The sequence below is a fragment of the Aspergillus puulaauensis genome, chromosome 3, assembly GCF_016861865.1.
Source record: "Aspergillus puulaauensis MK2 DNA, chromosome 3, nearly complete sequence".
Taxonomy (NCBI): Eukaryota; Fungi; Ascomycota; class Eurotiomycetes; order Eurotiales; family Aspergillaceae; genus Aspergillus; species Aspergillus puulaauensis.
In genome coordinates, this window is record NC_054859.1 from 494,881 (window position 1) to 510,015 (window position 15,135).

The 15,135-nt window shown below is 50.7% G+C and overlaps 5 protein-coding genes across 5 annotated transcripts; 3 read left to right on the forward strand and 2 right to left on the reverse strand.

Annotated features, from left to right (window-relative positions):
* Nucleotides 1-439: 439 nt before the first annotated feature.
* Nucleotides 440-2,389, reverse strand: APUU_30218A (putative endosomal sorting complex protein TSG101; the record flags this gene model as incomplete). The annotated part of the gene is made up of 4 exons (XM_041701287.1): nt 440-1,807; nt 1,874-2,112; nt 2,178-2,286; nt 2,336-2,389. The coding sequence occupies 4 exons, from the start codon at nt 2,387-2,389 to the stop codon at nt 440-442; spliced, it is 1,770 nt and encodes a 589-aa protein (XP_041554187.1).
* Nucleotides 2,390-3,641: 1,252 nt separating this feature from the next.
* On the forward strand, nt 3,642-4,846 carry preB (alpha-factor pheromone receptor STE2; the record flags this gene model as incomplete). The annotated part of the gene is made up of 2 exons (XM_041701288.1): nt 3,642-4,389; nt 4,443-4,846. The coding sequence occupies 2 exons, from the start codon at nt 3,642-3,644 to the stop codon at nt 4,844-4,846; spliced, it is 1,152 nt and encodes a 383-aa protein (XP_041554188.1).
* A 752-nt stretch (nt 4,847-5,598) lies between these two features.
* sly1 (syntaxin-binding protein) lies at nt 5,599-7,886 on the reverse strand (the record flags this gene model as incomplete). The annotated part of the gene is made up of 4 exons (XM_041701289.1): nt 5,599-7,076; nt 7,128-7,510; nt 7,572-7,788; nt 7,847-7,886. 4 exons carry the CDS (start codon nt 7,884-7,886, stop codon nt 5,599-5,601), a joined length of 2,118 nt encoding a protein of 705 aa, XP_041554189.1.
* A 1,237-nt stretch (nt 7,887-9,123) lies between these two features.
* Nucleotides 9,124-13,208, forward strand: APUU_30221S (uncharacterized protein; the record flags this gene model as incomplete). The annotated part of the gene is made up of 10 exons (XM_041701290.1): nt 9,124-9,687; nt 9,739-9,896; nt 9,953-10,068; nt 10,131-10,641; nt 10,991-11,093; nt 11,162-11,384; nt 11,451-11,706; nt 11,768-12,156; nt 12,208-13,064; nt 13,119-13,208. The coding sequence occupies 10 exons, from the start codon at nt 9,124-9,126 to the stop codon at nt 13,206-13,208; spliced, it is 3,267 nt and encodes a 1,088-aa protein (XP_041554190.1).
* A 797-nt stretch (nt 13,209-14,005) lies between these two features.
* APUU_30222S (DUF218 domain protein) lies at nt 14,006-15,102 on the forward strand (the record flags this gene model as incomplete). Its single annotated transcript, XM_041701291.1, has 4 exons — nt 14,006-14,169; nt 14,233-14,340; nt 14,474-14,525; nt 14,593-15,102. 4 exons carry the CDS (start codon nt 14,006-14,008, stop codon nt 15,100-15,102), a joined length of 834 nt encoding a protein of 277 aa, XP_041554191.1.
* Nucleotides 15,103-15,135: the final 33 nt, after the last annotated feature.

A 15,135-nucleotide genomic window follows, 5' to 3' on the forward strand; every position in this document is an offset into this window, starting at 1 on the left:
GGCACCACCACCATTTTCTCTCTGTATATGAATGGCTACGCTAAGCCCCTCATTTCTAAACCCTTTTTTTTTTCTCCATTTTCCATATATCCCTCCTATCCGGTCACTGTTGACTCCGAACATTATCTACCTATCTACCTACCTATCCATCTTTCTCCTTCTCTACTATCCTTCAGATTGTTTATTCCTGCCTCTGTAGTGAATGTACCTTATGTCTGAACTGACTTCTGGATGACTCGAGTAAAAGAAAAGCCACCAGGTGCTCTTGTTAGTAGTAAAATATGTAGTAGATCCCTAGGGATGATAAAGTATTGGCTGAAGCATTTGAAGTATGAAATGTATAAAATGAACCAAGTGTTAATCTCATCTACCAGTAGATTCAGATTCATCATCTCTAAAGTAAATGCTATCGCATAACGCATAATGTTAATTATATCAACTAATACTCCTCCAGCCCCATCCCTTTGCCAATCTTCCTGATCAGTGCGCGCTTCATGAATGCCTCACGAGCTAGACCACGGGTATGGCGCGACCAGGTCTCGACGCCGATGATGCCCTTAACGAGGGCAGCTTGGAGGGCGTAGATAGCCTGCTGAATGCCTCGTTCTTCGGCGACGAGATCGTAGAGCTGTTTGCCCACGACTGTCGGGGCGACGAGGATTTCATCGATTGCGGGGAGGCCGGTGGAGGCAGGGTCTGAGCTTGAGGACGGCTGGGCTGAGGAGACGCGGGTCTGGGCGTCTGCTATGACGGCGTCGGCGCGGTGGAGGGATTGTTGGAGGACGGAAGTGTTGGATTCGAGGGTTGAGTTGAGGGTGTTTAGGGAGGAGATCTCGCCTTGGAGGGTTGTGATTGCGGCGTGGAGAGAGTGCGATTGAGAGGTTAGGGAGTGGGCTGCAGATTCAGAGTGGGCGATGTTTGCTTGGAGGGTTTCGGTGAGGGCTTTGGAGACGGCTTGGAGGAGAGCGTCCTTTTCTGGGTTTGGGGGGATGGGTGGTGCGGGGCCCGTGGGTGTGAAGGAAGGGAGGTCGAGCTCGAAGGGGGATGTTAATAGATCTTCTGCTGTGGGCTTTGGCTGCAGGGGTGGTTGCTGGCTGGCTGGAACGGTTTGAGGTGGGCCCTGATGAGGTGGATGGGGCTGTACTTGCGGAGCTGGGGGTGGCTGTTGGTGATATGTCGGGCGAGGAAGCACCTGTGGCCCTTGGAGTTGAGGAGGCTGATTAGGTGGAGCGATATCGCGTGTTCCGTTCGGGCCTTGATAGTAACCAGGGCCTGGAGCATATGCGGGACCCGGAGGCGGAGCGTTATGTTGCTGTGTATGTTGGAAAGGTGGTACTTGCGCTTGCGGAGGATGTGGTCCTCCAGGGACATTGCCTTGATGAGGTAGGTACTGGGAAGTCCTGTTCTGTGGGCTCCCGATAGCGCCGTGAACCTGAGATATAGGCTGTCGATGGCCCTGTTCCTTCGGTGGTAATGGAGGTAGCGGCGGCGGAGTGTTGTGATGTTGCACCTGAGCGCTCTGTTGCGGTGTATCCGTAGCGCTTGGTAGCTGGCCCGGCTTAGGAGGGGGAGGTGGTGGTACTGGGGAAGCAAGTTGAGGGGATTGAATTGCAGGCGATTGAGGCGCTGACGTCCGAGTAGATGAACTTGCGAGTTCCGGGGGCAGGGGAGGACGCGGAGGGGGTGCCTGGACCTGGTGCGCCTGGTGCGGTTGTTGCGGTATAGGTTGCGGCTGCTTGTATTTCACGGGTGGTTCCTTCGCGAAGACGTCCTGTAAAATCGACAAGAGATCAAGGATAGATGAGCGCTGTGGGGTACAATAGTCAGAAACTGGAGGACAAAATGACTTCTCTCACACGCCAATTGTACTCACTTCCCAAGCCCCAACCCAATGCGCTAGATAATGGTGATAGACCCTCCCCTCCAACGTCACATGCTGGCCTACTCGAACCGTCATATACTCCGTCGGCCTCACATAGACAATCGGTGGCTCGCGGGGGTAGGTATTCGGGATCCATAATGCGACAGGAAATTTGAAAACGGTGCCGCGATAGTTGACGGGTAATGTTCCTGACAGTTGCAGAAGGAGCGCAGAGAATCCGGTCTCGTAGGCTGCACAGCGCGGTGCGTCAATAACTGGATTTGCTAATTGGGTACCAAAAATGGCTGGAGCTTACTGTAGACAGCGGTTTCAGGGGCGAGGGTGGGAAATTTGGCCAGGACGTTTGCGACATCGTAGTAGGTGCGGTTGGGGTCCTGGTATGTTTGTCTGGGGTCGTAGTGGTCCTGACTGGGTCAGCGGAGACCATCCTAGACGATGAGTCCTGCGACTTACCCTGATCAGAACACTGTACAACCAATTCAGCGTCCTCTGCGGGACCGAAGCCATGTCGAGGGAGCTCTGGGGGCGGGGAGTTGATCGATGGACACTGACTGACACAATTGGAAGCTTGACGGGAGAGCATCCCCGCAGTCTTGGCCCTTAGTCAGTCCTCGTGCCTGACCTACAACACCAACTTTGAAGACAAGCTATATTCTACACTTCAATTTATGCAAACATGCGGGCCAAAGCTCTGTGCTTAACCCTCGTGGATTATGACTATTGTTTACGATGAGGGTGCCTGCGGCCTCAGTGTACCGTATAGACCTCGAAAGTCGAGAGTACAATGGCAACCAAGCCGACCGGAGGACGCCATTCCACGTTGAGACTTTGCACATGGCCAAGGAGACCAAGGAGGTCAAGCAAGGGACGCTTGAAGTGAGTCCAAGCTGCATGTTGGCGATGGAACTTTCTCAGTTCTCATCCCCTCTGGCTCTCAGCGGTCCCGGCACCGACGATTCGGCATGAACCACGCTCTGGGCTCCTGGAGGAATCTGTTACCTAGGGGAAATCCAAAATAGACAGGAAGTTTTCGGCTATGGCTTGGTGGCCATCTCGCTGGTCGATAGTCACTACGGCTACTCGGCTACCCTGGGACGAATGTTGGTCTGGAATGCCTGGCTGTCAGACTGGCTTCCATTTCCGGCACTCCGGCTGTGTACTGTTTTCTCTTTGTCTCGGAATCATGGTTTCGATGGATGGACCCCGAGGTTATTTTTGAAAGAGGTGCAATCACGGTGAACCATGGGAGACACTTTATATGATACTGCGCCATGGGGTTGCGCCCCTTGGTGACGTCGTCCGCGATTCCTATTGTTCTTCCGCCACGGCTTGCTATTGTTTGTCTCGAGTCAGCACCGGGGCCCCAACACAACCAGCCTGGATCGCGGGTTGCGGTGACGATCATGAGTGCCAGTCATTGTCTTGGCTTGCAGTGAACCCTAATATTGTTGCATTTCCTCCTTGCCTGCTCTTTATATTGTTTGTCTTGGGTGTTACACCAGGGCAGCAAGACATGGCGATATTTCAATCCGTGCGGCTGCAGAGTCAGTGATTGTCCATAGGAACACCCTCCAGACCTTGCAGGAGAATCTGCCTGCGTGAAGCTCTTATTTACAAATCTTCCTTCCTATACCACGTTCCCTCCTGCAATCCTCCTTTGGCGAGTCCCAAGCTCTTCCGTGAATAAAACAAACTACAATCTCTTCCAAAACGGACCAACGACCCCGCCTCACTACGCCTGCTCCTTGCATCAGCCATCATGTCTTCGGATTTCGATCCCTGGACCCAAAATGTCACTTTTCACCTTGCGGATGGAACTCCTTTCGATGTGCCCATTGACATGGTCGACGACTTTGCTCAGTATCCGATCCGGGTGTGCATCAACTACGGCTCGCAGCTTGGAGCAACTGTCGTTCTTCTGGTTATACTTCTTCTGCTGACTAGAGCCGAGAAGCGTGCTTCCTATGTTTTCTGGCTCAACTGTCTCGCGCTGCTCCTTAACTTCGCGAGATTGCTCTGCTCAATCATCGTCTTCACCTCCGGCTTCTTGAAAGCCTATGCAGTCTTCACCGGCGACTACTCCCAAGTGCCTACCTCCGACTATGCAAACTCCGTTCTGGGAGTCATTTTCGCAGCTTTGCTCCTCACGATCATCGAGATATCGCTGGTCCTCCAAACGCAGGTTGTCTGTTCGAACCTAAGACGCATCTACCGTCGTTTTTTGCTCTGCGTGTCCGTCGTTGTTGCCCTCATCCCAACCGGGTTTCGGTACTGGCTGTCTGTTGAGAACGTAAAGAGCATTATCCTTTCAGCCAACAGTCCGGTACCCCTCAACTGGTTGGAGAGCACCGCGAACATTGTCCTCACCGTGAGCATCTGCTTCTTCTGTACGGTCTTCATAACCAAGCTTGGCTTTGCCATTCGACTCCGCCGCAAACTCGGCCTCACCGAATTCGGCCCTATGAAAGTTATCTTCGTCATGGGCTGCCAGACCATGATTATCCCAGGTACTACTAACCCCCAAGTGAAAGGTGAACCGTCAGCTAACCGACCCTACCAGCCATCTTCTCAATCGTAAACTACTCAACCGACGTCCCGGAGCTCTCCACCAACATCCTAACCCTAGTAACCCTCTCCCTACCTCTATCTTCCCTCTGGGCCGGCACAACTCTTGACAAACCCAACCAAACCTCTTCCAACGCCCGCAACCTATGGCAGATCCTCTCTTTCTCAGGATACAAGGGCAGACACCAGCCATACACGGTGACATCCTCTACTTCAACCGCCAAGCAATGCACCCACTGCTACTCCGACTCGCGACCCTTGACGGAGAAGGAGGATAAGAACAAGAAGAAGGGTTTCAGGAATGACTTTACTTCGTTTTCTTCTGAGCAGTCCGGTATTGCGGTTGAGCATGATATTTCCGTGCGGAGTGCAAGGAGGGATTCGCTTGGGTTTGTTTGATGAGGCACCCCCTCTTCTTTCTTTCTTTCCTTCCCTTTTCTCTCTCTTCCACTTATCTATGCAACATACCCCTTCTTCGTTATCGTTTCTTTTCGTTCACTTATGCAGCTTAGCTGCACATTAATCAGGGCATCATGGGGGCTGTTTATTACTTAGTTACTGCGTTGATCAATAGTTACCATGCCGAGTGGCTGGACTCAGTGGGCCATGGTATGCATGGGACGGATGCATAGCGAGCGGGCCATATATCGTATCACTTTCTTTTCCCCTTCTTTTCCCTCCGTTGTTTCTTATCTCTTCTTTTTTTAATCCATTTCTCTTCCGTTCAATATTTTGCTGTTTTCGCTTTCCTTTGTTTTTACGTTCTACCTATCTACTCGCCTCGATTCGGTCTGGCTTTGACTCGACTAATTAGTTGGCTGGTCTGACCTATATACCGTTGAAGCAAGTAGCCGTTATTTAGCCTACCTATATAGCTAGGTAGTAAGAGAGTATTAATTGATATGCTACTCTCCCATTCTCATTCTGTAATAAGAATTCCATGTTACGGAGTATTAACGAAAACAAGCAAGAGAGTAAAGCCATCTTATTCACAAGTTAAGTTAAGCTAGGCATTAAAATATAGCAAGTTCAAGTTTTGCGACGGGGGCAAAAAATCTATCGTAAACACAACTCCATCAATAGGAGGGAAGCAAAAAAAAAGGTGAAAAAAAAGAAGAAAAGACAAGCCATATCCAGAGGCATCTAGATATCTAGCCCTCCCTTCCCAATTTCGCCAAGGACTCAGTCAAGAAATCATTAGCGTTCATCAAGTCCGTACTGCCGTAGACAACTCTCCGTCTCGGGCCACCGAGAGGCTCATTCGGGGGGCGGTTGTTGTTCGCTCCCTCGTTACCCTGTTGCCCGCTTGTGCGCTGTACCCAGTCTTGCAAGTTACCGTACTCGTCCATGCTTCCACCGCCGACCGTGAAGACGATTGCTTCGTTGAAGGCTTGGCGGCGCTGGCCGAAGCTCGCTCCTGTGCCTGGACCGCTAGACGATCCTGTTTGGGCGTTGCGGGAGGCGGATGCAGGGGGGATGGTTCCACGGGCGTTGGTGCTCCTTGGGTCGAAGTATAGGTAATTTTCTGTTTTTGCGATTGCGGAGCTCGATGCTGCTGTCGGGTCCATGATTGATTCAGTGATTTTGGTGAGGGTTAGGTCTTTGTTGGCGGGGAGGAAGTTCTTGACGCCGGAGATGAGGGAGTCGAAGTTGGCGCCTAGGGCTCCGGATGTGATGCGGTCTGTTAGGCGGTTGGAGAGGGAAGAAAATCCGCGGAAGATATCTGATGATTGTTGTTGCGGTGCAGCCGTGGTCATCATTGTCATGCGCGTGAGCTCGCGGACCTGCCTGACATACGCGATGGGGCTGACATCTTCGACTCCTGCGCGGGCGAGTGCTTCTTCAAACTGGCTGATGTCTGCCCGTGAGAGTTCGGTTTCGGTGCTCAAGAACCAGATTAGGAAAATTCGAAGCTTGTCTGTTGGGTTGATGCCCTTGGCAGAGTCATTGACTAATTCAAGCATTTGTGCCTTGGATTGCTTTGTGATGCTTTCTTCAAGCTCGAAGAAGTTATCTAGTTGGCGGTCCTTGATGCCTTTCAGAAGAGCAGTGGCGATGTTCATGTGCATGTCAAGGATTGACTTGCGCTCTCGCAGCTCTGGTAGGAGGGTAATGGCGGCCTTGAGGTGTTGCGCGGAGGCACTCGTGTCAGCCTGCAGATCCTCGATCGATGATGCTCCAGTTTTCCTTGTGACTTCAGTGGCATCCTCCTTATATCGTGTTAATTCGGCATCAATCTCTTCTGCAACGTGCGGAAATGGAGCACCCGCGTTACGCTTCCAGAAGAAGTCATTACTGCCGAGGTCATATGCTTTCTTTGTGGTGCCACTGGAAGGGTTGGACTCGTTTAGAGGCGTTTCTACCGTTATACGGTTCAGCCGCATCTGGAGAACATCTTGCACAAGCGACTGGTAGGTCCACGAGTGAGAGAGCATCGGAACCAGATCGACGTTGCGGTCAACGATAACTAAGACCGGCCGCGCGGAGGGAACGCCGGGGGTGGACTTTTTGTTGGTTGAGAATAGGTTGTCCTTGGAGTTTAGTATGTGATCGCGCAGCTTGCGATCCAATTTCGTGGCGATAAGTTCCGCCGCACCACCCTTGGGACACCTGATGATTGGTATGGCACCTAGATCCAGTCAGCAAGGGACACACTTTGTCCGATTGCGATTTCACATACCCATCGTAACACTGACACTAAATAGGCCGCTAACAATTCTATCAACGATTTCATCGAGATCGGCATCGCTTGTCTTCGCACTGTTGATTCTCCAGTACGCATCATTCCCCATACCTAGGCTGAAGAGATCCGGCTCGGAAACAATGAAGTTTAGGTACTGATCATAGACCTGGGAAATATGCTCGGACGTTCCGGTTGTTGCTATTTGAGACGCAAAGTCTTCGAGAAGCGGGCGGGGAACGGAGGATAGGAAATTGATGTAGGCGGGGGAGTAGAGGCCGCGCTGAAGATCGCTTGCAATTGTCTGGATGTTAGAAGCGGTGGGCTCGACAAGATAAACAACTGGGACGTCGGGAATAGGGTATCGAGTAGCATTGAGGCCCCTATTAAGACTTGGTTAGGCGCAGTGTCGTCTCGCGGAGGAGTAGTGGGAGTGGCTCATACAGATGGATGGTTACCCCCCAAGCTCTGAGATCATTGACACGCAGTACGCTGCTGATAACATCCCGGCCCAGATTGTCAAATACCAACACCTTCCAGATCGGGTCGCCATCCTCGTTGAGTATAGGGGTTGAAATGAGGCCTTGTGCGGAGGTTTCGTTGGTGGCGTCCTCCGCGGTGTTCGGGTCGTGGTTCAGGTTAAGGATTTTCTGAATGGAAGCTGAGATACTGTTAGCCAGGAACAGTGCAATAGAGTGAAGAGCGAGTCAGAAACCTACCGACCTGACGGTCTCGTAGAGAGGTGGGCTGTGATGCCATGGTGCCTGTTCTCAGTTTACCTAGCTCCAAAGCTGTTCATGACAATAAGAAGTCGCCGATAGTACAAGGGCACTGAGCAACCGAGGAAAAAGTGAGATGGCTAGAGGTGCTAGCAACCACAAACCTGAATCGCAAGAGAGCAACCACGGAAACACAGCTCAGCGCGAGGACATCTAAGATCTAGATAGGACTATCTACAACCACACTCCACCTGGCCTCTGAGAGCTTCCCGTTGAGGAGGGCCGGCTGAGGTAATCGGGCTAGGCCACTTTTGACCGCGGCAGCAAACAGAGCAAACACATCACGTGCACCCAGCCGGCGAGCTGAAAGGGGGAATTTGCAGTTCTGCCCGCTCAGTGAGACTCACCCAGCCATCCCGTCGTCACCACCTCCCACTCCCCATCCCCTTCCCTAACCATTTATCCCTTCCTGTAAAGCGAGACAATGCTGTCTAACGGCAGCTCTGAGCGATTCCTCTGATTAGGGCCATTTTATTCCATCTTTTAAGGAAACTTCAAGTCTAGGAGAGCCCGTACGAGAGTCGTACGAGCGGGAAAAGGAGTCAAAGGCTGAAAGGGAAACTGAAGAGGGACCGGTTAAGAGGATACTTTGGGGAAGAAAAAAAGCAGAAACCCAAGAGGAAAAGGGAACAGAATTATCTACGTCTACACGTCTACTTGGACGGACAGTACTACTTTTTGGTCGGTGTATTCGATCGAAACTGCGTTGCTCCAGCTTGTGCATCGCGCAGAGCCCTTTTTTGTTCTGGTTTTTATTAAATAAGAAAGGCGAAAAGGGTACAGCAGTGTGGAACGGGACTCGCAGGCATTCCAGGACGATCGCCTGCGTACCTTAACTTGCTGCTAAGCTCTCAGAGTCCGCAGGAGCACAGAAACCAGCAGTGAGCACGTCAAGCACGTCAAGCAAGTCAACCCCGGCCAGCTCCCACGGTGGACGCCTGCACAATCGTTCCAGTGAAGGTTCCTGTCCTGCGCTGTTCCTCGCCCGGTCGCAGCCAATCAAACACCGCAAACCTCCGATTCCACAGCGGGTTAAAGCGGCACTGGATCTTTCCTAATCGGGAGTACGGCACGTGCCAGGCGATACCTTGCATTGACTGTGAACCAGCTTGTTCTCTCAGGCTTCGTTTACATCCGCCGCCTAGTAGTATTTAACTTGGATTCTCTTCAATTTGCAATCCTAAGCCAATTCGGGCTGGCGGAGGAGCTGCGCCATCATGGACCCAGTAAACTCGGCCTCGCTGCCGCCCGAATACTGGGGTCTGGATCCGTATGCAAACCAGGACTCTTCACATCACCATTCACACCCTCCTCAGCAGCAGCCGACTCCACAACCACCACAACAGCAGCCCTTGGGAATCAGCTGGGACCATCCTGTGTTGCATTCACAGCCACCCCAACGTGACCAGGGCCATGGCTTATATCAACCACCAACACCCCAGTCATGGCAGCAAAACCCGCTGCATCACCAACCTCCTATGGCTTCCCCGACACCGCAGGAACTGGGGATACCGGCGCAGTATCAGCAGCTGCCGCCGTATGCGCAGGGACAGGTGGCATTTGACTCGAGACCTTCAGCGTCCGATAATTCGCACTACCAGTCATACTCATTTAATCCCAACTTCTACGCCCCTCAACATATTGCGATTCCGGACGCCTTCTCACAGTCACATTCGCCGCAGCCCCCTCAACAGCAGTCGCAACCTGCCTCCTACCCACCACTGCACCAGAACTCTCTTCCGCAATATGCCATCTCTCCCGGATTTCCTGATGACCCTACGGTAGGCAATTGCCAAACCTTTTCCCCTCAAGTATTTAACTAACTCTAATAGCACCCCTCCATAAACTTTCCCAATGAATTCCCGCAGCAGCCACAGGGTATTCCGGAGCAGACAATTAACCCGCAGTTCATCAACCCTCCGCAACCGGTGACCCAGAACTCCTCTCTAAACAATCAATTTGTCTATGTCAATCCTGCAGAGGATCCAAAGTACGTTCTCCTTTCATTGCTTCCTTTTTAGTGCTCAATCTTATGCTTTTAACTAGAATGTATAGGTATTTCTCGGATAATGTACCCATGCAGTCGGTTATGAGCCAGTCTAGAATGAACAGCGGTCTTGTTCCTGGCCAAGCTCCGAGGGCTGCGGTCGCTCCTAGTAATGGTATGTTTGTGTTGATATTTCGTTTTGTAATTTTTTTTTTGTAATCATTAACCCCAAAGTAGGCCTTAAAGCTTCACCAGCAAACACTCCTTTGGCAGCTAAGCCTGCGCCACTACGAGCAAAACCACCTGCTACTAAAAAACAGTCTCAACCTAAAAAGACAGCTATTAAAAAGGCAGACGGGAAAGGCTCGGTTTCTTCGGGCTCAGATAGTTACGAGTCCGATGACTCTCTTGAGATACAAGAGCCAGAAGAGCCTTCTCCTCTGCCGCCTGCTCGTCCTAATGAGCCTGAAGCTGCTGCACAATATGATGCGCTCCGCGCTGTGTGGTCTCCGCGTAATAGACGGCCTAAGGTCGACAAAGTTAAGAACGCATTAGTTGCATTCAAAGATGTCGTTAAAAGCCTAAGGGATACGTGGAAAGAAAGCGCCCAAGCTTTGAAAACGGCAGAAAATAAGGGTGAATCGAGCAATACAACTGAGCTTAGAAAGCAGGTTGCCCTGCAACGACGCCTCATGGATGTCGTCGTCAGTACTACTCTTGCCAAAGGTCACCCTATCATCATTGAAAAGTATGTGAATTTCCTCTTCCTTTGTTTTGCATACCTGGCATATTATTGCCACGGCCATAGAAGTCAGAAAGAAATTGAGAGAACCTCTCATGTAATCTCCCTAATATGGTTGCTATCATGTTTTAAAGAATCCTTATACAATAAGGGCGAACTTTTAACTCTGTACTCGGTGACGACTGCCTTCAGCTGGCTGTGATTTGTGGGAAGAAGCACTTTTCTTTAAGGAACAGCAGTGAACACCACATAGAATTGGCAAAGCACCGGCGGATTGAAAGTTCCCCAGGCTTTTGGATTCAATTATCTTAATTATCTTTCTCGGTAATAGGTTGGGAAGCTGACTAAAATTTAGGCTGGGTGAACATCCCATGGCTGTAGCAGCATTATACTCTTTCCTCTTGGATCGGCACCAAGCCTCCGATATTGACGGAACTTTGACTCTGAATATCCTGAAGGTGAACATTATATACCTAACCCTTCTGCGGTCACTAGTTCTGTGACTGTTTGCTGACCATATTTCCAGTTGCTCGCCCGATTCATCACTGTTGATGAAGATGTCCTCCAAAAAACGAATGTGGCGAAATTGCTCCCAAGATTTGTGAAGAAGGGCACTCCGGAAGTGAAAACTCTCTCACAAACCATACTTGACAACGCCACCGCAAGGACCAAGCGGAAGCAGGAGAAAGGGAAATCAGGTTCAAAAGAAGGTTTCCCGACCAAAAACCCTGATGGCGCAGCTGTAGATGGTGCGCGTAGAGATATTTCTGGGTCTAAACGGCCACGAGATGGAGAGACTAACGGTCAACCGCCAGCTGCAAAGAAAGTAGTAGTTACGTCAAATACCAAGCCGGGCTCCAAGCCCAGCGGGCCCTCCACTAATGGCGCCGCTAAGCGCACTCAGGAGGCTGGACAAGAGAACAAGGCTCCTGGAGGCGCGGCCTCTATTGCTGCACGCCCGAAGGCGAACATTGTTGCACCAAAACCTACAAACATTTTTGGAACTTTAACTTCAGCCTCCAAGAAACCCGGTACATCGAATGCGGAGAGAGCCGCCGCCGCTAAGACCAGGTAAGTTGACTGGAACTGTCCGCGGATTGTTTACCGATTTTGTATACTAATTATGTGACAGCACCCCTACTGAAAAGAAAGATGCCCCCCGACCAGCGTTTTCTTTCGGTGATATCATGGCAGACCTTAACAAGCAGAAAGAACCTGCTCCGCAGGAGACTCCTGAAAGTAAAACGCCCGAGACGGAAGAGGAACGGGAGAAGAGACTCCGCAAGGAGACACGAAGAAAATTGCGCGTTACCTGGAAACCTGATGACTCTCTTACTGATATTCGCTACTTCACCCACGATCCGGATGAGGAGCTTGGGCCGGGTGACCGTTCCCGACAAGTGGGCGATGTGAAGGGTGAAGGAAGCGTCCTCAAACTTCACAAGAATTTGGATGAACTTGAAGAGGATGACGATAGCAGTGCTCGAGAGGAACAGCTCTTTGAATATTATGTTCCCTCTGGTAAGAACCAATTGCCATTTAATCTTGCTGTTCCTTTTCTAACTGGCATAGAAATTGACGATGGCGACATCTCCGCTGAGGACCGTGCGAGGAACCATATCAAACGTGGTGGCACCCAGCAACCTACGAGTCCCGAAGCGAAGGCCCAGGAGCATCGGGAAGCCACGACGCTTATGGTCTTCTACACTTCACCTGCGGACGTGCCTCCGTCTGCTAAGGAGCCCCCACCACCGGATAACGACGAAGAGGTGCCTGAGGTCGTCTCATTTGGAGAGCTGCCAGATCAAGTCAAGGCTCGACAAGAACGGTATTATTCGATGACCAAGCCTCAGCCGACACCCCAGAGCCAGCCGAGCGCGCAGAACAATCAGTTCGTCTTTAACCTGCTCAAATCCATCCAAAATCCTAGCCAGCCGCAACAGTCAACTCCCCCACCTCAAGCTCCCGCACCGGCGCAAACCCCTGCGTTCAACCTGGAGCAAACGATCAGCATGCTTCGGCAACAACAACCCCAGCCGCAGCCACAGGTGCCTCAAGTCCCACAAATGCCTCAGCCACCTGCAATTGATCAACGACTTCTGGCTATGCTTTACGGCGGACAACAACCGCCGCAGCAACAGTCACAACCACAACCACCGCCGCAACCTCAGCCTCAACCTCAACCTCAAGCCCAGCCTCAGCAGCCGGCCATACCGCCGTATCTTGCTGCCATCATATCCCAGTTTAGCAATCAAAATCAAAACCAGCAAACGGGTAGCAGCACCCCACCTCAAGCCGCGGCTCCAGATCAGTCCCAATCATCGGGGCACTACGAGGACCCAGAGCGTAAACGTATGCGCGAAAATGGTAGCTCTGATGGTGACGATAGGTACAAGCGGAACCGAATGAACCCACCCAATAAGAAACATGTAAGTATTTGACCTCAAACTCCCTACCCGGCTTTTATACTAACTATGGATTAGCCCAAGGTCGGATTAGTTGCATGCCGATACTGGGCTGAAGGAAGGTGTCTCAAGGGCGATGACTGTACATTTCGCCACGACCCTCTTTAACTTAACATAGTATCATCTACGAAGCCTGATACCCCGACGTGCATTTTCACCTGCATTACTTTCGCATTTTACATACTACAATTTTCGGCTCGATCTTGGTCAACCTCGACGGTGTTCCGGCGTTGTGACTTGACTTGACTGGGCTTGACTTTTTTTATTTTTTTTATCCGTGGCCACATTTCCTTATTCTATCTTTCTCATCCGCGAAAACCCCATTTCATCTACTAGCATGGCGCTTTGCTTCCACCTGCATACAATACACGCATCGTGATTTCTGTGGAGTTAGGGATGGATATCTAGGATTACACTGGGTGGCGCCGTACTCATCTACTACATTACAGCGGCTCCTGTTCGGCATTCGGTTCTGTTTCTGTGTCTGTTTCTAGCATCGGGTTTCGGCCATATGATATATCTGGACAGAGCGAGCATTGTACATTACCTAGGTACCTAGTATAGGACGGATTGGGTGGGGTGTTTGTGCTGGAATTGAATTGCTCTGAATGGCTTGACAGGGCTTTCTTTTGAGCATTTTCTACGCTCATTGCGTGTGCAGCCAACTACATATTAAATATTCATTATTCACAGAGTAGTCTACTCAGTAAATGACCTACCCAGGTCGGGTCCGTAGAAAGCTTTCAAACTGACCTACAGAGTAAATACAGTCTACTAAACAAGATGGACCCATGGTGGGGCGGGCTCGTCAAGGGAGGTACACCACACCGTACCACTCCACCTAGTACTTATAGTATTATCTAGCACTTATCCCTTCACGCCAGTTGCATTGGATATGGCCTGGCATGTACTCCCAGTCTGACCCTTATAATACTCTTTATTGCACCCCTAGTCATTACTCTACTAGTCTTCACAGTAAACGACACCCAATGCCCACCCACTTAATCATCGTCTGTTGCCACGCAATCTACCTGGGCGGGCCAAATAAGGGTCGAGACGAGGGAGAATGGTAAGGTTAGAATCATTCATGTTATAACATGTAGCTGATAAATGCCCGATAATGGGTAAATAGGTTGATTGAGCCCTTTCAACGCGGGGAAACGCCTACGTTTACAGAGCATGTCAAGGCCGGTATTCGGCTCTTAGCAGAGGATGCGGATGGTTTACTGGTTTTTTCTGGGTGTGTTCTATTATCTACTTTATCTATATGTTAATCCTGGATTGGACGAGGGAATTGTGACGGGCTCGGGCAAACATTTTTCTCTTCTTCCATAAGTGTTTGGCAGGGCTAACTCGGTGGACGCCGAATGTAGGGGCGCGACAAAACGACCAGCGACTGAGGTTACAGAAGGAGATTCTTACCTGGTAAGTCCATTCTATAATTTAAGAAATGGGTGGTATAACTGGACAGCAGCTGACAGGTAGTATGAAGAACCTTACAAAAGACAACGAGTTCTTCGGCTACGCATCTCGTATAGATCCAAGCAGTGTGACAGCCGAAACACATGCAGCAGACTCTTACCAGAATGTGTTATTCTCTATTCTTCACTTTCGGTTGCATACGGGTGTATATCCGCAAAGGGTAACGGTGGTGACGCATGAGTTTAAGCGAAAACGGTTCATGGAGTGTCATTTCCCGGCTGTGGGGTTGGGTGAACAAGGTAGAGGGAGTGTTGTTGGAATCAATCCACCAGAGGAGGTGACGCCGTTAAAAGAGTTGGTGGAGGGAGAGGAGAGACGAGGTATTGGGCTATGGAGAGAGGATAAGTATGGTGTTGGGGATGAGTTGAAGGGGAAGAGGACGAAGCGAGGATGGGCTTATGGAATGGAAAAGGGACTGTGGGTTGGTGTTGGTTTGGAAGCTGTGGTTGAGGATTTGGTTTGCTGGGATGGGGGCGAGTGTTTTCCATGGATAATGGGACTGCCTTGGTGTGAAAAGTGATGATCATATATGCATGTTAATCATTATTATGCG